This window comes from Phyllostomus hastatus, unplaced genomic scaffold, assembly GCF_019186645.2.
Source record: "Phyllostomus hastatus isolate PE091 unplaced genomic scaffold, TTU_PhHast_1.1 phas_contig_148, whole genome shotgun sequence".
Classification (NCBI taxonomy): Eukaryota; Metazoa; Chordata; class Mammalia; order Chiroptera; family Phyllostomidae; genus Phyllostomus; species Phyllostomus hastatus.
The window spans coordinates 13,654,214-13,675,662 of record NW_025333607.1 but is presented as its reverse complement, the minus strand read 5'-3'; the positions used below and the strand labels follow the sequence as shown (position 1 = coordinate 13,675,662).

At 51.5% G+C, this 21,449-nt stretch overlaps 1 protein-coding gene across 1 annotated transcript in view; it reads right to left on the bottom strand.

The window, feature by feature from the left end:
* The window catches only part of SUSD4 (sushi domain containing 4), an 88,823-nt gene that overhangs the window by 38,407 nt on the left and 28,967 nt on the right, over nucleotides 1-21,449 (bottom strand). The window contains exon 3 of the mRNA XM_045817866.1: nucleotides 2,659-2,871. Coding sequence (XP_045673822.1) covers nucleotides 2,659-2,871 — 213 coding nt within the window. The remainder of the gene's footprint in view (nucleotides 1-2,658; nucleotides 2,872-21,449) is intronic.

The following is a 21,449-nucleotide window of genomic DNA, read 5'->3' as shown; positions in this document are numbered from 1 at the left end:
TAAACGAACAAGAAAACACGTGTCTCCCAACCACCTGGCTTAGGTAGAGCATTTTCCCACTATAGAGCATTTTAATGTGCATAAACTTTTTTTTTTAAATCTGCATCTCAGGCAGAACTTGGACAGCGCGCAAGGCTGGAGGGAGTCCAGGTGACAGTGAGGAGACCTGGGGCTGAACAGGTCGGTCCTGAAACTGCCCTTAAACTCTGGAAAGGCTCTTGACTTCTCCGAGACTCAGTTTCTCTGTTGGTCAAACAAAAACTGAACCAGCCTGCGCGCTCGGGCTTTGCAGTTTCTGTGAGCTCCTTCCACCCTGCACTTCAGGGAGGCCACTTACTGTAACACTGTGCTGTCACCACCCACCAGGGTGGGGCTTTTGTGACACCATGAAGGGTACATGGAACCTTGGAGGCGAAGAGAGTGCTGGCTGAGTCGTTCCGGCTACACTAGTTCTCATCGGCTGTGTGATCTTAACAAGGTACGTGCACCTCTCTGAGCCTCGGTTTCCCACTGAGAGGATGAGAACCACAGGACTTCATCCTGTGGCCTGGCTGTGCATGCGAAATGAGATGGTGAATGGGAAATGTTAACCCGTAAGCACCTGTAAAAGGAGATGCTTTATTACTGTTACCACGAGTACCGCCACGCAAAAATGCATCAGCCTCCTAAGAACTGCCAGACCAAGGACCGCAGTGAATCCGGCAGCCCTCACTGTTTCCTGCCTGAGGCCCGAGCAGGCGGTAAAGGCCCGCTACCAGTCGGGCGGGGAGGGGGGCAGTGTCAATCCCTCACTGCTGCAAGACCTTCAGGGTACAGACTTCTAGGGGTCGCCCGCCCTCGGCAAGCCACTTAGACAAACGAACGGCTACTGGGACACGGGCAGTGGTGGTTCTGTCCACCATCAGAGCAACAAAGGCCCTCTGTTTACCCAGCTCTTTCAAAGACCAACGCGATGACCATTAATATTGAAAATCAGTCTACTGTCATGCTTAGAAAGGCGATGCCTGTTCTTCCAAACTTTCTAAAAAACGCCATTAGAGCACACCATCGTGCAGAGTCTGGAATGCAGGGTCCTGGACCCTCCTTGGGAAACAGATGGTCTTATTTCGGTTTGCATAATAAAGGCACTGGCCCGCCACCTCCACCGACACAGCCTCTAACCAAACAAACCGCTGGGGCTGAGTTCAAGCTCATGCACGCAGACCTGTGCAACCCAAGCCTCCCACTCCAAGGTGATTTGTCCACTCCTGTTGTTGGAATTCCTTTATATTAGTTATACACAGGGTTGTGAAGATTCTCACCTAGAAAGGGATAAGCCTTTTTTTTTTTTTTACCAGGATGGCAAAGTAACAGAGGGACTTCACCTCTGGGTAACGTTCAGGAAGGCTGTTGGGCTTTTTCGTGCTCTGATGTTGTTGCGCTTCCCTGGGTTTTAAGCCCTGGGTATCTGAGGGCACAGGTGTAAGCAAGGAAGTTGACGTATATACCAACCAAATAACCTTACAATTAATCGAATCTTATGGAAACCACAGCTTGCCTGAGCTGCATATAATAACAGGAAAACTAAATTTACTTTTTTGAAATCTTAAGCCCTTTTATTAATTTTGGTTTTAATAAAATACCTTAAAAATAAAAGCAAAGATAGCAAATACTTTTAAGGAGAAGACACCATCTTATCCATCCTTTAAAATTCCCGTAAGGAAGACCATAATAAATGCTTCCCAAATTTGAATTATTTTAAAACATTCATACGGATATACACTAAATCAGATTAAGAGTTTATATATCATTGTTATAAAAGCTCCATCCCAAAATAAAATCAACAATGGTGTTAAGAGAACTTGAAACTCATTTGCAATGAACTCATCGAAATATGAGTTCTGTGCCTCATGGAAATTTGAGGATAGAATTCATTCCTGATTCACACCTAGGCCTACCTCTGGCTTGCCGATCCTCAGAGATAACATCATTGACCATTTGGTGTTCTAATGAGTTAAACTCAAAGCATTCTTTCAACTCTAAAAGTATCTACAAAAAGTAAAAAACGATATATACGAAGTTGTCTCAACCAACAGATTAAAGGATAATTGCGGGAAGTAAAAGAATATCTTGTCACGACCAATAAATGCAGGGAAGATTGTTAGAATAAGTGTCTACCTTGCCAATCTGTCATTGCTTGTCACAGTTCTTCCCCTAAATAAATCCCATCTAACCGAGAGCTGATAAGCATAATTGATTTAATCCTCTGAGTCACAGGCATCGTCTGCATCATTCTAGGTAGTTTTTGCCCAATATATTTGCCTTGCTTTTTACTGAGTAACATGGAAATGAGTGTGGCGTTGGTGGCTCCGTAATAAATAGCCCTAATGTTATCTGAGTTTCTCTCCCGCATGGACAAAAATGGTGATAAATTGGACGGTAATTGAGATAGGGAAGGAAGATGATTACGTCTAATGCCAGGATGAATTTATCTCCCCCAGCCCTCAGGACACAGGCGTGGTTTTCTTCGCGGGTCTGGCCCTGACACGGTGCCAGCGGCCCAGGGCACCGACCCCTCTGGCCCACACAGCCTTGTGCCCCCCACGGCCGTGCAGCGAGAGTGGACCACACTCGAGGTGTCCATGGGAAGGGGCCCTGGGGGCGGGTTTAAGCACTTACCTTCCTCCACGCAGATGGGCTTGTCGCTGGGGACCCAGCCGAGCGTGCCGTTAAAAAACTTCACACACAGTCTCTTCAGGGAGCCCTTCAGCTTGAAGCCGTCTTGGCAGTGGAATCGGGTGACCGAGCTTTCAAAGAAAACCCCTGCGCTGGGCGTCCTGAAGCCATTCTCGGGGACGCCCGGGTCGGCACACACCTGAGGGTCATCGAGCCCTACGTCGACAGAGAGAAGGAAAGGTGACGCTGGACACGTTCCAGCACCGAGGGGCTGCCAAGGTAAATGGGGGCAGGGGCTGCCCTCTTTCCGGCACCGTGGGTGGCCCGCCCCACCACCCCACCACCCCAACCACACAGCCGAGAAGGTAAGACTTCAGGGCACGGTTCGCTCTGCTTTTCGCTCCTTGCTTAGAGGAGTGCTCATTAGAGCTTTCCGTCCCAAGGCCAAGTTCGTGTTTCAAGGGGATGAGAAGAGTAAACCACAAAGGGAATGGAAGAGGGTAAGAGCCTCAGTGGTGGGCGAAATGCTGAGGGTTGGGGGCGGGTGACATAGAATCCGAGCGCGGCCGTGAACGGTGGGTGAGGGTTCTGCAGCCAGGACTAACTTCGTAGAGGGAGGCAGGGGTGGCGTTCTGACGGGAAGGGCGGGACCCATGGCCAGTGTTGGGAGGGGGGCGCTGGGGGGCAGCACGTGGGCGTGAGAGTTCTACCGGGGGCATGTGGGAGAGGCCTGCTGGGAACGCCGACCCTCCCCTGTCCCTGCCCTGGGTCCTCGCCCACATCCGCTGGGCCTCAGCCACGGCCGCCCTTTGCTGGGGGGCCTTCCTTAACCCCATGCTCCCCGGCACAGCTGCCACTGTGTCCCGCCACTGCAACGGGAACGCAGTCCTGCCGTGAACGGGCTGGAGAAAGGCCGCCTCTCATACCGAGCTGTGGGCTCTTCAAGGACCGGTCCTGAGGCCTTGTCCCCTTTGCATCCCCAGAATCTCCCTCAACACCCTGCACAGGAAGTGCCCCGTGAATGTTCGCCGAATGAACAACCAGAGCTGGAAACGGCAGGTGAAGTCATCCTGGAGGGACCTCAAGAAGCCAGGCTAAGCCGAGAAGCCAGGGGCAGGCCAGTGGGCACTGGGGGACCCACAGGTGGGGTGGGTAAGAGGCGATGGCCTGAGAGGGCAGGAGAATGCTGGCGGGGCAAGGAGGGCACGAGGGCACGAGGCATTCAGTTTCAGGTCCGCACTGCTGTCCACTCTCTGGAGGCCGGGGTGAGGCAGCTGCCCAGGCGGCTGGGATGGCGGCAGATCTCGGACACAAACATGGCGTCAGGGGCTGGCTGGGGAAGCCGAGGACAAGGAGGGCTCCTCTGTGTGCCCGAGTAATCCGAGCGTGCTCCCCAAGGGCAGGGGGGTGAGCACACCTCTGAGGCCTTACAGAATCACTGGACACATCCTCACTGGGTGGGGACCAAGCACAGATACGTGTAACGGACTCCGTCCGGATGCGGGGTGATGGGCCCGTGCACCTGTCTCCAGCACAGCTGCTCCTGCCAGGTGGGACCGGACACCAGCAAGACGTGAGAGAGAGGCAGGAACAGTCTGGACCGTCTGATAAAATCCCAACGCAGACCCGGACGGCAGCATCCCTGGGGCTCTGGGAGGATGTGCCTGGTTTGCAGGTAACACCCAGATGTTGGACTCATCAGCTGGCTGATCCTCCCTAACACACTGAGCTCGGGAGACGTGCTCAGCTGGCGGGTGATGCTTCACCCCAACCTGATGTGCTCACGTAGGACCCACTGGCTGCCCTCCCCAAGTGGCCTGATGACCCCGGACATTGGTCAGCGATGTCATGATGAAAGCCATGCTCTTTTTTTTTATTTACTTTTAGAGAGGGAAGGGAGGGAGAAAGAGAGAGAGAGAGAGAGAAACATCAATGTGTGGTTGCTGGGGGCCATGGCCTACAACCCAGGCATGTGCCCTGACTGGGAATAGAACCTGAGACACTTTGGTTCTCAGCCCGCACTCAATCCACTGAGCTACGCCAGCCAGGGAAAGCCATGCTCTTGCACACTCTGTGCAGAGGTCATGAGGTGTGGGGAATGAGTGGAAAGGAGGGAGGCAGGAGGGATAGACAGCATCCACCTCTGACTCCACTGCACCTTTAAGTAGGAGCGGGCCTGATATTTTATTAAATGGAGGACGCGCTGTATCAGTATAGCTGATAGGCAACATCATCGTAGTTTTGGGTGTGCAACACAGTGATCCAACATTTATATACCTTACGACATGGTCTCCATGATAAGTCTAGTCACCACCCGTCACTGCAGTTATTTTAACCTTGACTGTATTCCCCCTGCCGTATATTACGTCCCCGTGACTTACTGATGTTGTAACTGGAGGTTTGTACCTCTTACTCCCCTTCCCCTGTTCCACCCAGCCACCCCCCAGCCCCTCCCCTCTGGCAACCACCAGTCTGTCCTGTGTGTCTGTGAGTCTGCTTCTGTTCTGTTCTGTGTTTCAGATTCCACTGAGAGCGAAACGGAGAGCGTTTTCACTCGGCATCGTCCGGCCTTCTGAGCCTGCTCCCACACGGGGCAGCGGCTCCGCCGGGACTGAGCTCTCCGACCCCCAGGTGTATGCTAGGGATTTCACTGAGACATCTGTGTCTCCCCCACACCCCCCAACACTCCCGGTTAGACCAGCCACAGCCTGCGAACGCATGAGCCATGCTGACTGCTGAGTCCTAGGCACAGACCCTTCAGCTTGGCACACCACCCCGCCCTGAGCCATGAAACTGTGTTCTCACAGAGAAGGACACAATCCCAGGGAGAGATGAAGACCCAGCCCCGAATCCATCAGAAAGACGCCTCCCGCACTCATAAATAAGTAAATGGTGAGAGCATCGTGACAGTCAGGATGTGAGAACAGCAGAATCTCCTCACGCATCCAGTTCTGCTCTCCTCCTATGTATGTGGTCCTCCCCCTTTAAAAGAACCTCCCCATGCAGTTTCTCGGCGTTCACGTAACCATAGTTACCCTCGGACTCTGCGCCCAGGCCTGGGGCAGTGCTGATGACCAGGGTCATGCCGGCCACAGGATCTGGCCGCTGGCACAGAGGAGGAGAATGAGAACGTGCTGGGGGAAAGAAAGCAAGCAGAAGGCAGGGCGGCATAAAAGAAAATATTCTTCATGTTTGGACAACTAATTGCACTGAGGAAGGCCGTAATTTTCCATGGCTCACTGGAGCTTCGGATTCCACTTTCCAAACAGCCCCCTAGCGGATCAGCGCCCAGCCTGGGCCGAGTTTCCCAGAGAGCTATTCTCAGTGTCTTTCCATCACGTCGACAGGCAGCCCCATCTGATAAGGCGCCCAGGAAGGAGCCAGGCTGGCTTAGGCATTAGGGAGGAGAAGTGGAAAATAACCCGCACGCTGGCCCACTAAATAACCTCATCCTAGGACCTTGTAGTCTCGAAGTCCCAGCTCATCTCCCTCCTATCCTCCAAGTTCTGAGTCTGCTGTGGGACTGAGGAGCCCGGCTTGGAGAGGAGAAAGGGGTTTGCAGAGTGATTTCCAAGACGTTTGTTTCGGCGGGGAGGGGGACAGGGGGACCTTCCACTTTACTGAGTCTGCAGAAGAGGCGTCCGCTGGCACTGCCTCCTGAATTCTATTCAGAGTGCAGCCCTTGTAGACAAGAGACGGGCTTTGTGATGGGTCACTTTATGGGCCAGCGTGACTGGCCACGGGATGCCCAGATATCTGAGCAGACGATATTCCGGGCGTGTCTGTGAGGGTTATCCCGGAGGAGATTGGCGTTTGTGTCGGCTGACCGAGTAACGCAGATTTCCCTCCCCCATGCGAGGGGCCTGATCTAATCCACTGAAGACCTGAGTGGGGTAGAAGGTGGAGTCAGGCAGAGTCCCCCGCTCTCTCTGCCTGACTGTCTCCAAGCTGGGGACACAGGTCTCCCCCTGCCTTCAGACGCAGGCTCAGGTGGCACTTACACCATCGGCTCTCCTGGGTCTCCAGCTTGCCGACAGCAGATCTTGGACTTCTCGGCGTTTCATAACTGCATTGGCCAATTCTTTATGAGTCTGTGTGTGTGTGTGTGTGTGTGTGTGTGTGAGAGAGAGAGAGAGAGAGAGAGAGAGAGAGAATCTTCTATTGGAGAACTCAGGCTAATACAATCTTCCTAAAGGTATTCGGGCACTTTAAAAATGAGAATGACATGAATGCCCACTCATTGTCCCCATATCCAGAGGACACTATTTCTCCCTGGACCCCCGAGTTCAGATAAGCAGCCTGTTGGGGGTGGGGGGGCGGTGCAGTGCCTGGGCCCCGGAGTCTGAACAGCCCTGGGGAGAGTCCAGCCGCTGGTCCCCTCTGGTGCCCCCTTGGCCTGTGTCACCCTCTTGGGTCCTGGCATCGCTGTCACTGGCACTGAATTTCCTGCCCAGCGTCTGTGACCCCAGGAAAAACTCTGGTCCCTGGTGGTAGGCAAGATCCCCTCTTCCCCTTCTCCAGACAAAAGCTGGGATAGTGACAGGGAGTGAGAGCGGCCCTGTCCTCACAGGCAGGGACTCATCACACCCTCAGTCTCATCAGGGGGTCTTGACACTTCCGGTTGGTCACTTTGGAGTCTGCCAACACCTACCCCACGGCTCTGCTCTGAGCAATGGCAGAAGTCCTTGAAAAGAGTCAGCAAAATGAAAGAGGCGTGAAAAGCCGTCTGGAGTTAGCTTCTCATAACCGAAAAGTCATCTTCTAGAAAGGAAGAGTGTATCAAGTGTAGCCAAATCGATTTAGGACTGGGGCTGGGTTTCAGCTTCTCTGTAAACTGCTCCATGAGTCTTTGCGGAAAGCAACAGAATATAGACAGGAAAACAGATATTTTTTACGCCTTTACTTAGTGAGAGGGTCCTGGGCTTTCATCCTCACTAAAATTGAAACAGACATGTTTGCAAATTTTGACTGGAACCCAGAGCACCCCCCAAGCCCCGCCCCCCACCCTTCCCCCCAGAAGCTCACTGTCAGTCTCATAGACTCGGCACTAAAGTCACCTTGGAGGTCTCTGTTACGACCCTTCTGTCTCCCAAAGGAGGACGCCGAGGCCTGGAGAGGCGACGTTGCCACGCCAATCGCTCTGACAGCTAATGACGAAGCTGAAATGCAAGCCTGGGCCTTCTGACGTGTCGCCCAGCGACCTCGCCTCTTACAGTGTCACCTCCCCTGCTAGCCACTTCCTGCCCCATCTCGGCCTCTGGACGCCACAGGTCTTCATGATGTCATGCACTTTTCCAGAGAAAGAACCTTTGGCTCTGGCCAGTGTGGCTCAGTTCGTTGGAGCATCATCCTGTACACAAAAGGGTCACAGGTTCGATTCCCAGTTGCGAGTCTGGTCCCCGATCAAGGTGCCTGAGAGAGGCAATCAATCAATGTTTCTCTCCCTCTCTCTCCCCCTCTCTTCCCCACTCTCTAAGATCAATAAGCATGTCCTCAGGTGAGGATAATAAATAAAAAGATAGATAGATACATGAGAAAGAATGTTTGTAAATGTTTGTGAGTCCCCGTATCTGTCAAAACGCACACAGGGATGGTGAGATGTTGAATGATGGTTCCATAGGAAACCTCCCAGCGCCCGGTCTCGGTGGCATGGGGCTGGGCACCTGCCCGGCCACCTAGCACAGCCGAGAGTCCAGGCAGTCGGCCTCCCACAGCTGCAGGCCAGGGTGTGCTTCCACAGAGCACCGCTGGTGTTGGGGGAGGCTCTTGTGGAAATCACGGCCGGACCTCAGACACTGGCTTCGTGAAACAGAGGTGGTGCTGGAGACGTTGGTGTAGATCGCCCTCGTGCGTGAAGCGTAAAGACGGAGGAATTGCAGGTGAGCTGGAGAGAGTCCCCATGACCACTTGCGGCCCTCCTCCCACAGATCTGCGCATTCTACCCCCAGCTGCCCCTGGGCCGAAATCCAGGCCTTTTCTCATCACCGGCAACACAGATAAAATTTATTTTAAACCCTCACAACCAGCAGAATACCACTGTGCCTCAGTAAGCCTTTATATCGGGAAGGAAACCCTTCTATTGCATTAGAGAAAAACCTTCCAAAGCCTTTCCTATTTATAAAGACTGAAACTGTAGTCACCAGGGCTTGTGGAGCTAGAAGCTCAAACTAGAATCATGCAGGTGCTCAGCATCTGTTGATAAAGGGTCCTCTGAGCATCTCCAGCGCACACCCCGCCTTCTGCCGCCTTGAGCCTCCCTATCACCTCACAAATCCCTCCCTATTAGAACTACCTCAACTGATTTTTTTTAATGAACATGTGCATTGCTATCCTGTCTTATTCCACAACCTGCCTGAGCTGGTGTTGTATCCCTGAAAAGGCATCGGCGACAAAAAGACGAGGAAGAAAGAGGCAATATTTTGTTTTAGATCAAAGGAGGCAAAACCTATTCAGCAAATAAGCTTAAATAATTCTCTAACACCCATATTTCATTACACAGTGAATCAAGTGCTTCTCAAACAATAGACAACCAAATCATTCTCTGACACCAATATTTTAGACGCAAAGCCCCTGGCTGCTGGTGTTCTGATAACACAGAGCTACCTCGCATGCCAGGAGTTTCCAGCCAGCCGTACATTTGGGTTGGTCCACGCTCTGCCCACCAACCTACCAGAGGCTCTCGTCATCGCTTTAGGATGGGTGACTGCACCCGAGTTTCTAGAGAAGTACTACGTACACCAGAAACCTGTCCTGAGCCAAGGTCAAGTTCAGACATAAGGATCTCCCCCGTCCCCGCCACCAATGACAGAGAGTTTACGAGCTGCCAAATATCTTCCACAAAATTCTAGAGGAACTGAGTAAAGCGGAGCCCAGGGCCACCCAAAATGCCTCAGCTCTTGGAGCAATGGAGGAGGAAGTCCCGGAACCAGAGTGCGATAGAAACAGCAATTTATAACTGTTAAAATTACCATTAAAATCAATGGGAAAATGTGATTTTCTTTCAGAAATTTCATTTATAACCCACAGTTCCGTAATAAAGTCATTATTGTTTCTTGACCTTCCCTGTTCCAGCTGAAATCATCTCCCTGTTTGGCAAAATTTCAGCTTTTTGTTTTTAAAAAGAAATGAGAAAAGGGAGAGAAGGGTACTTAGAAAAATAGAGATGGGAGAAAACATTTAATAAAAATTTAATCATCTCCTTATACATTCCCTCGGTCAACTGACAGTGCCGGGCGCTGGGGGAGAGGAGCCGACAGGTGCTCACTCACCACAGCACGTGAACCGGGGCCTCCCGACAGGGGAGCCCACCCCTGTGCCTCGCCGCAGTTTATCTGACAAGCTGTGACCTGATAGGTCATGCAGTCAGTTCGAAGGGTCACGACCAGCACTTTTTAAAAAAGATTTTATTTATTTATTTTTAGAGAGGGAAGGGATGGAGGGGGAGAGAGAGAGAGAAACATCAATGTGCGGTTGCTGGGGGCCGTGGCCTGCAACCCAGGCACGTGCCCTGACTGGGAATCGAACCTGCAACACTTTGGTTCTCAGCCCGAGCTCACTCTACAGAGCTATGCCAGCCAGGGCACGACAAGCACTTTTTAGAAACGAAATCGAAAGGGAAAGTCAGAATGCATCCGCGTGGTGAGAGTATTGTTCTGTGAGGTGTTATGGGTCCCCTGTGGGCACGCATGCCAGTCTGCGATGTAAAATATATTTCTGTCAGCGGCTCACAGCCAAGAAGGCAAAGAACCCTGCCTTCTAGAGTTCCTCTTGAGAACCCTGTGTTCAAAGGCCGCACCTTGTCGTGCTGTGTGAAAACACAAATTTCCTTCCAGTGATGTGGCTGGTGCCTAAGGACACGAGTGGTTCCAGAGTGAGACCGGCGCTTTGAATGCTGCCAGCGTGTGTCCAGCGGCGTGACCCTGGCGACAGCGCCTAACCTCTCTGCATCTCGGGCTTCTTTATATACGAAATGAGTGTTACCAGAATAGTGCCCACTTCTAGGATGACTGTGAGTTTCAGTGAGACGTAAATCCATGCAAAGCATGACCTGTGGCAAGCACACGATACATGTATGTCCTAAGTGCCTACGTTAATAATTATCAACCAGTTCCCTAAAGAACAAAGAATATAAACTTCGTAAAGAGGCAATCCCCAAATTCCTAGTGCTACCTTAATTCCCCAAAATATTCAAGCTTATTTTTTTCTCCTAATTTGCCCTAGAAGTAAGTGTCTTTGAAAATGACTGTTGAGTTTAAGAATAGCAACAGAGTCTTTCTCTTGGCCAACGGGTGAGCTGTAAGACAGTCAAGGGTAACAGAGACCACCAGAGCACTGAACCCTGATACCTCTCACGGGGAGACCCAAGCCCGGAAGGGAGCTCGGAGGGCCGGCAAGCAGATTGTAGTGCGGAGACAGCTCTGGTCTTTGTTACGAAGACCGCAGCCGGCTCCTGGCAGGGGCCTCCTTAGTGTCCTCTCTAGGGCAACCGGGCAAGCTCCCCAGAACCCCCAATTCAGACACAAGAATGTGCACATTTCCAGGCACCAGTGAGTCAGACCCAAACCAACCACACCGAAAACACCAAGACTTTGAGGACTCAGGGAGAAAGAGCTCAGAGCACAAGAACCAGATGAAGACAAATTTTTCCGTACGAGAGAACCCAAAAAAAACTCGACAAAGGAAACCAGAGGTTTCCAAATTAATTTTGTTTGTGAACTCAGCGAGCTGCGTCATTCTATCATCCAGTGTGCCATCAGGCACATATTTAAGAGGTGTCGGTGGGCGGGGGCAGGGAAGTTGATGACTGTTACCATTTATTAGGCTAAACAGATTTTTCACTGTAACAGCAGTGTCCCTTGGGAAATACAGCAAAGACCAGGCTCGTTACTAGAGTAATATTTCTGCCATACAATGGCCCGGGCTACTATTTACTATAGCAAATTTACACTAACGAGAGACGGCTTGAACCTAGTTTTTTGCGAAGACGCCACAGTGAGTTGGGGAATTCGGAATTATCTATGTGAGCCGAAGGCTCAGCCTCCTGGATTCCATTACCCACAGGGCACATTGAACATGGCACCATAATGTTATTATACTTATTAGTTATCCACATAATGGCAACTCTGAATATTTGGATGGCAATCAAGTTAGGTAACTGTTCCCTGGAAATCGTGAGAATGTTTTCATGTTTCCAGGAAGAGCCAGAGACGAAAAGAAAGCCTGCTCTGTCTGAGCAAGGAAATACAGCAAAAATAAGTCTTCCCAGCATAATTTAGACTTGATTAAAATGGATAAAACCCACAGATGTGGAAGTCGTAGCATTCCCCGTTCGATGCCAGGGCTGATATTTCCTCCCTGTTGATTTAATTCGCTTTGATTACCCAATTATTCCTAAATCCTTTCACTCAGTTTCGGCTCCAATAAAACTGGTAACAATGCTCACTCCTGATGGGCTTTTTCCACTCCCGTCTCGTGATGCTGCTTCATAAAAGCGCGTCCCACAACATAACAGCATCATTCCAGATTATGATATTATAACTCGGAAAAAACAGAATAGACCATTATCTCTCCAAAACAAAGCGCGCACGGACAACCACCCACCAGCAAAGTCTGAGGATTTCTTCCATCAACAGGAAAATGGTGGCTTGGACGTGTCGCAGTGGATACAGACTTCAGGATTTCTGGTTGACAGAGCCCTTGGAGAAGGCAAGGGTGAATTTCAGAACGGGCTCGTAAGTTTAAACCATGGCCCTTTTCCAAAGCAAATTCTTCCCGACAATAATGAGGTTGCCTGTCTAGCTGAGTTCTGCGATGCTGGACAGAGAACTTGACCTTCCAGGGTTTTCGCGTCTCATCACTGAACAGGGCAACTGGGTGATTTCTGAGGATCCTCCCACTTTTAAATCCCAGAATTTCTAGACTCTGTTTGATAAAAACTGGGAACAATCTCTCAGAACACCAACACTTAAACCGACGCAGCCCGAAAGACAATTCATGGGGGGTGGGGGGGTAAACAAACAAAAAAACCTCCCAGAACACATTCCCAAAATGCTTGGGGCTATTTGCTGTTTCCTAAAAACCCAAACCTCCTTTCTGGTGTGTGAGCAACAGCTCCAGAGGGGCACACTGACGCCATTGTCCCCACGTAGGGAGTTTACGAAGCCTTTCACACGCATGGCCTCAGTGCAGCCACATAACGACCCCACGAGATCGATCTAACGGTTTGATGGTATTCATTTGCACAGTCACTTTATGAACACCCGACTGTTAATAGTGCTGACTTTAGAACAATTTTGCTGGAAATGCTGTGCACCCCCTCCCCGTAGCGGTTCATTCACAAACTGGGGTCCAGACCGTGGGAGTCACGATCTGCAGGGCCATCCGGGCTTTTCTAGGGCTGGGGGGTAGGGAAGGAGAGCAGGGTACCCTGGGAACAGGAAACGGGAAAGAAACCACAGGCCGACCTAGGACGGTATCGTGCAAGAAGGCTGTCTCCTGTCCCCACCGATCTGTCCTAGTCACAGCCAGAACTCAGTACACTGGGTGCTGCGTCAGGGAACAGACCTTTCTTGTAAAGAGGATTGGCCTGAGTGCATTAAATCGGGGGTGCGCGACAGAGGGCCTGGTTTCCAGTATTAAGGACGGAACGGCGAGGTTCTTCCAGGGGAGCGTGGGGCGGAGGGCCAGCTCTGCTCTGATGGGTGTTACATGCCACAGAGGTGCCAGCGGATACCATGACGTCACGTTAGCGACTTCCTTAAACCCTCGCCCTGCGGGAGGAGCAGCGGTACCTCTGAGCGCCCGAGACTCCGAGCCGTCCAAGGGCTGCCGAAGTCCAGAATATGGTCCGTGTGGTCTGCAGCTCCCCTCCCCACGAGGGTCACCGGCACCCGGGAAATGAATGGGCTCCGTGAGAGGAGGACAGAAGCAAAGCAGCTGGATGCTGAGGATGGAACTGCCGTCTGGTGGGGATTGATAACGAACCGTCATGTCCTAGCTGAGGTTACCTAACTTCCGAAACACCGTATTGTAAGTGGGCTGCCCGTGGAGTTGGTCAGTTCGTGAAGAAACGAGGGGAATCAAAACTGGGTGAAATTCTACCGGTTCCCCAAACAAGTATCTTCTTCTCTGATTTTTAAAAAAATTTTCACCCAAGGGCATTGTTTTTCACTGCTTTTAGAGAGAGAGGGAAAGAGAGAGAGAAACATCCGTGAAAGAGAGAAACACTGACTGATTGTTTCCCACACACAACCGGAACAGACCGGTGATCATACAGGCCCGGACCAGGGATCGAACCCACAACCTTTTGGCTACGGGACAATGCTCCATCCCACTGAGCCACACCAGCCAGGGCCTTTTCCCTGATCTTAATCTACACACCACCTGGAAGATAAAGAGAAAAGCCACAGATGACGGAAGACGTTCTCCAAGCAGCCTTAGGCTGCCAGGGAGCAGCTTACTTCAAAGAAAAAAAAAAATCTAAGTCACTAAAGGCCATCGAAAAATCGCCTTTTTTTATCTGCAGGTTTCTACCCTAATGTGCAGTTTAAAATGCCACCTTGCAGTGGGGCTGGGGCTGGAGGGAGTTTCTGAGCAGTCAAATACAGGGACGAGTACACTTAAGGTGTGTGCAAAGAAAAAATGCAAGCAGATAGCTGTGTGCTCAGAAATAGGCTCAGGTTTTGCTGTTACTGTTTTTCTTGCAAAATTTTATAAAATCCCCAAACCTCTATAACACAGAAGCAAATGAGTCTTTCTTTCTCTCATGTCCCAATGTGGCCTATGCTATCCTTATTGTCCAGAAAGTATAATACAAAAATCCGCATTTGGGGCTTAGGTACACCGGGCCTCGAACTGTGCCTCTGTTCTTATTGCTGAAAGCACAGCGTAGAACTTTCTGCTCTCGGAGTCAGCTGTTGGCTAATTTCCTCTAAGTTCAATTCATTTTCTAATTTCATCTCTCCGCGATGATCCCAGCGAGAAGCGTAGGTACGGTCTCCACCTGTCGGGCGTATTAATTAGCAGCCCACAGGATGAGTGGCAGTCACGTGCTCCATCTGCACCGCTAATGGTTCGGCGCACGAACGGCGGGACTCAAAATATTTCATGTCAGCCGATCGGGAGAAAGCCATATGATTCTGGTGACGCTTAAGGGCCCTCGGCTCCTGCAGGTCGGGACGGTCACGCCTTGAGCTGCCATGGAAAGGAGGTCGTCATCCTCTCCAAGTGGGAGAGGAGGAGAATGAAGCAGCTGCTATTCGATTTTTATGGAGCCTACAGTTTGTCTCATCAGCTGGCCAGTAGTGGAGGCCGGGAGCTGACGCGGTTCCAGCCTCAACGGCACGAGATGGGGGACGGAGGGTCAGTAGAGGTCGTCACTGCTGAGCTGACTCCTTCACCTCAGTGGCACATGCATTCAGCAAATCACAGAAGGTTCCGGAGCATTGGTCCCTTATCCCCAAAAAGAGCAATTTGGAATGACCCCGCGCATCTCTCAGAGATGGGGTGCACCTGAGGAGGCGAGGATCCCTACGTGCTTTGAAAGGCTATTCAAATGCAACTTGGAAAATGTCGTGATAGGTAAACTGAGGCCCAGGGGCAGGGGATTTGGCTGGCATCACAGAGGCCAGATTCCCTCATTCAGAGACTCAAGGAAAACCCCACGATTCCCCCCCGCCCCGCGTCTCTCTAGTCCTGGTGTTTCCCATCAGCCGGCAAGGCAGCTGGAGAAAGGCTCTGCACGGTTCCTAGGTCACCTCTGACTTAGAACCAGGGAGGTGTTCCCTGGTGACCAGCCACGGCAGCCTGCTGACAGGAGTCTGCAGACCACGCACAGCAACAGAGCTGGGGAGGCGGGCAAGACACAAAGAAAAGCAGAACCTGGCTGTAAAATAGGGAGTGCGGCTGGCCTCCATCCCCGGATCCTAGAAGGTTCCCTCTCGGTCCTCGGAATTCCCTGAGTGACATGTGTCTTCATTGTTCACGGTGGCTCCCAGCTCATTTACGTTGAGGACAGGACCCAGGATCGGGGCTCGGCCACCCCAGGAAAGACAGACCGTGTGCTTCCGACTCACAAACGAAGCTCGTCCAGCTGCGCAGGCTGGGGACAGGAGCTGCGGGCGTGAAGACCTGCGTACAGAGGCTGGAAGGGGGCACTGGAGCCGTGGGGTGGGCGTGCAAGGAGGGTGACAGGAAAGGGTGGCGAAGGAAACCTAAAAGGACTCGCAAAAAGCTGAGGGACCAAAACCTGACCGGGGGTGGGGGGACGAGTAGGGATGGAGAGTGTCTATTCGCACGTTTGCGCAGCACCCAGGGACCAGACACACGGCCGAGGAACGTGGGGAGGAGGAGTGACGGGAATGATACTGCCGGGGAGGCCAGCCTCACGCAGCCTCGCCTCCGTGGCTGACAGGGCTCCCCCTGCAAACAGCTCCTTCTGCCTTAGCTCGCTCCACGACCTCCTCCGGGCTCCCGACCAGACGGAACCCTGCAAGGGTGGGGGCAGTGCGGGAAGAGCTACGACAGACAGCACGCAGGACTGGGGCTCCTCTCGCCCTTGATCACCGCTGCTGGTTGAAGCCATCCATCTACCTGCCCCTCCTTCCCTGAGGATGAGCCTGTCTCTCCTGAATCCCTCACTCAAACAGACTCCTGCTAACTCCAGGGCCCACCTGCCAGGTCGGCGCCACACCTGGCGGAGGGCAAAGCTAGCTGGGCTGCGGCTCACGGCCACACACCCATTTTACAGCCCAGGAAACAGAGGCCCGGGGAGGTTAAGTGACTTGTCTGAGGTCCTTGGGTTAGGAGGTCACGGGGTCAAGATCTGAAACCGGGACTGGCCAGCCCACTCCCAGCTATCTGAGCTCACCTTGGGAGCTTGTGACCTGCGGAACCTGGTGAGTTTAAGCAGGAGACGGGGGGCGCCTGGGGGGATCTTGCAGGGGGCACTGGTAAACAAGGACATCAGCAAGGGAGCAGCCCACCACATGCATGGGGGACCAGGGTCTTGGAATTTCTCAGATTGCATGCTGTGTCTGGAAAGATTTTGCTTTGAAATTCCATTTAGTCTTGCAGAAAGTCTTCAAGAAATTTGGGGAAGTGGTCTTTGCCAAAAGTTCACATTCCTTCCTTTATTTCCAAAAGACCTTTCTTCCTTCCTTTCTTCCTTCCTTCCTCTCCCTTCCTCTCTCTCTCCCTCCCTCTCTCTCTCTCTCTCTTTCCTTCCTCCCTCCCTCCCTCCCTTCCTTCCTTCTCAAATCACTGTTTCTCACGAGGCCCAGAAACCCATTTGCTCCAATTTGCTTGGCTGTGGCAGCCTGGAGTCACCCCGATGTCCCAGCGGCTCTGCACTGCTCTCCCATCCGAGTGTGAGGTCAGTGAGCGCACAGGCCCCGCCCCTCCCACCGGGACTGACTCGACCCCCCTCCCCAAGAGGCACGGTCTGACCCCTCTGCTTGTTCCCGGGCATGCGCCCCAAACGCACTGAAAATGCACCAACAAACCGAAGCATTCCACACAGAGCTCCAGGCTCTCCCTACCTTCATAAGTAAAGGAAACGCCACACTTCAGTTAGGCTTTAGTGAAAATAAAAAAGTAATTTTTGTTCTAATCTAGATTCACAGATCCCGTGAATTCTCTTGAGAACCTCGATTTAGGCTGCGAGTTTCATTAAGAGTTCATTGTTCTACTTATCTTTGAACCTTGACCTTGAGTATAGAGCTTGGTACACAGGAAGGTCTTAACATACTGTGTTTTTTTAAAGGAAGAAATGTAAGAGTCTTTGCCAAGTGCCACAAAATAGATGAGGCTCGGGCCCTCCAGAAGCTGAAACCTGTACACAGTAACTGCGATGCGAGATAATAGCTGGAATATGCCATAATACGCTCTCTCATATAGGTGACGGGATGGGCAGGCGGCCTGGGTGCGTGTGTGTGTGTGTATGCGTGCGTGTGTGTGTGTGCTGGGGAGCGGAAGACTACAATGACAGCTGTGCATTTACCAAATTATTCTGAAAGTATAGGTTGTGAGTCCAGGTCCTCAGCTAGAATAAGCTTTGCGTGGACACAGCCCATGTCTTATTTAAATCTCTGCAACAGGCATGGTATTTCGAAAATATTAAACTGATGCATTTTTCATTTCCTTATCAGCGTGTTCCCTGCCGCCCATTCCCCAGGGAAGGGGGGCGGAGCACAGGGGAGGCCACAGAGAGGGAAGGAAGGGGGCAGGGTCGGAAAGGCTGCCACCTGCCGCCCAGCAGGCAGAGGAAGTGGATGGCCCTCCCACCTATGTGTGTTGGGGGGAGGCTGGAGGAGGAGGGAAGAGAGGAAGAAAGGGCAGAACCAGGACCCGGGCCTCCTCTCCTTGGGCCTGACCCTCAGCCCAGGGCAAAGGGAAGAGGGGAGGGAGGGGGAGTGAGGGAGGGAGGTTGAGGGAAGAAGACAAAAGCTCATTCCCTGCATCCCTCCCACACTCCGGGTAAAGCAGACACCCATTCCCACAGTGCTGAGGTCTCCATTTAAAGGAGAAAATAAACAAGCCAATTAAGAAATAAAAGAATCCACAAATAACACCATCACTGGATTGAATCTGGCCATGAGAAACAGTCCGAAAGCGCCCGACTCTGGCAGACACACACCGGGAGTGACTGCAGGGACTGCACTTGGGGTTGGAGGTGGTGTCACAGGATCCTGAGGAAAGGCCGTTCGTACGTCATCCCAAGCTCCATCCACGTACGGCTTCCCGCAACCCACGTTTAGCTTAGCCCACGGCTTCGAACGATTCACCACGGAGGAGAAAAGAAAACGACTATCTTGTGTAGGGTTCAAACCAGACTGGGTGACTCCACCGTGGCTGCAGACATGCATCTGAGGAGGGCTGGACGGCGGCTCCGTATCCTGTCTGCTCCGGGGCGCCTCGAACTCAGTGAGGCGCACGGGGCCACCGCCAGCCCAGAGGTGGCCTCTGTGCATTTGGAGAAAGGCAGAGCCCAGCCGTGAACAGGGTCTTCTCCTTGCTGGCACCCCCGGGTTAGGGGCCACCTGCATAACCCTATCTCAGGGAGTTGTTGCCAGCTTTAAAGATTCAATAAGCTATTGCATTGGCACAGAGAGTCTCCCTGGCCAAACTGTCTAATCATTTAGAAAGCATCAGCTCACTGAAAATGTATCTCCTTGAGGGGTAATTTCTGGTTGGCTGTCGTCCACAGGGAAGCATGAGGCAGAGAACATGGTTCTCAACAGCTGACTCTAATCTCTTTATCCACAAAGGCAATCTTTTCCTCCAAACTCAAGATTAGACAGAGACGGAACTCTACAGGGGTAATGTCATCTGTCGGCAGCAAAATAATTAGTGTTCCCTAAAAAAAAGTTTTTAAAGAAAATTAGCATTTTTTCCTGTGCTACTAGACACGATAATCACAGTGTCAAAGTGTCCAAGGATGACTGTTATTAAAACACCTTTGGCTCCCCGTGCTGTACAAAGGACTCTTGGGTGCAGCCTCAGTCCTTTCTACGGGGCCCTTAACATCATACGGACGCCAGAGCTCTCTGGGAGGTTCAGTGGCTCGCTCCCAGTCTCAGGGTGGGTGGCAGCCCCAGCAGTAAGGCCAGCACCAGGCCCCTTCCTGCTGTGGGCACCCAACAACAGATACTCGGCACTGGGTTGCCCAAATTGCTCTGAGTACAGAATCTACCTACTCTGTATTTAAAAAGTTCCCAATTCCTCTTGTGAGACATACTGGGGACTCCTCTCGGGCCGAAATGTGCCTCTTTGATTGCTTTTTTCTCACCTGATTAGCCACACCATTCAAAGACTCAACGCACCTGTCCGGGGAAAGAGAGACCAATAATACAGCCACCTTTGCCAGTCTGGTCCCCAGTCCTTCACTATTGCCCCAAGTCCCGACTTCAGGAGCATCTGCAGGGCTTGCTGGGTGTAAGCCTGACTCTGCCAGTGCCATCAGGACCATACGTCAACAGCTGGGCCACAGGGGCTGTCCCTGCTTCCCTGGCTGGTAGACCAGTTGACTCCTTAATATTCATCCAGGGTTGAGTTTGGCCCCCTGATGGATGCTCTTGGCTATCGAAGTATCTGCCCCTACCACCAGTCCCCTACCTTTTATTTTGGCCTGGAGTTTGATGACCATTAGTGCCACCCACCTTCCCTTGGGCTTCCAAGTCCATCTGTCCCTGGGCTGTGCCAGAAATGCAAAACTCAGCCCTGTGTTCCATCCTGACAACTGATCTTCACTCGGGTCAAGTTGGTGTTCCTGTCCCGGGACTCGGGGTGCCCCCTCTGCTAACATCTCTTCCTCTCCAGCCCTCCATGCTCCCGGGGGCGGGGGGGTGACTCCCACTTCAGTACGGCAGCCTTGTAACGGTGAGGAGGAGTGAGAGAAGGAGGATTGTAGGTCCAGTTTTCTATTTATAATTGGGGGGAGGCTAAAACACATGCAGATAAAATTTGGGGGTTACAAATGGCCTTCATTTCCCCAAAGTATCCTATCCTTGATCAAGAAATGAACAAGAATGACTGTGGGTTGTCTGGTCTCACTTAATAATTTACAATCTCATTCCAAAAAGCTCAAAAACACCTTTGCCTGAAATTGCCTTGCCTTTGCCATGTGGTCACACCCTCATGCCCTTCTTCCCAAGTTTGTCATTTCCCCCCCCCCCAAACTCCCACATGACTCCACCTACATACTCCTTTTTCTTCACTTTCTCTGTCTTGCAGTCTTTTGTGTCCTGTGCTCATCTCTGACTCTAAGCGTTTAGAAGGCACATACTCCTGATTTATTTTTGCATCCCTGAAGTGTTTACTCTTGGCCTTTCGCGTGGGTAGAGCTCAGTAAAAGTTGACTTAGTAAATGGACTAATAGGTGATGGATGGGTGGATGGGTAGATGGCAAGAGAGACAGATAGATAATGAATGAATGGATAAATTGATGAGTAGATGGACAGGTGGATGGATGGCAGGACAGATGGATGGATGGATGGATGGATGGATGTTTAAATGGCAGGATAGACAGATGGCTGGATGATAGATGCATGGAAAAATGGAGGAGAGAAGGGAGACTCTTCCTCGTGCATGCTACTACAACTTGCTCTCTTTTTGCATTCCTTTGGAAAAGCAGCCCACACTCATCCTCATGTCATTACCACACTCACTGGATTCCTAGGCACACTCTCAGCTGTGGGAGTGCTGCAACTTCTCTACCGCCATCACTAAATTAAAAGCATCCTGGCAGGCTGCAGCCAGGGAACTCCATCAAACGTCTGAAACTTGAAGAGCTAAACCACAACCCACATGTCACTGTTCTCACTTTGTATTTAAAAATAATAAAAGTTCTCCGTTTGGGAAATCCCCCAGGTCCTCCTCCTTTCACCTGCTTCATATGCTTTCCAAGTTCTCCCGAAATATCTTTATTCTTTCTTCCTAAGACTCTCATTGCCTATTTTTGTCAAATTTTTGGTCTTAAACAAGGAGGTTCAGAGAACAACGGAGGAGAAAATAAAGTCCACAGTAAGAAAAATAAAATAGGTTAAGTGACAGCAGAAAGGAGGATCTGCCAATAACAACACCATTTGTCTTGGTTACTGCTTTTAACTCTCTCTCTCTCCTGGCACTCACAGAAATAAAACTGCACGTCCCCAGCCTCCTGCAGCTCATGTACAGTTAGCACCCCGGGCAATTGGAGCCACAGAGTTCAAGTACAGCGGAGACAAATCCAAGTAAACAGATTGTAGACACAATTGATTGCAGCATTTAGTCTCGTGGTACCAGCCACCGTAGCTGGT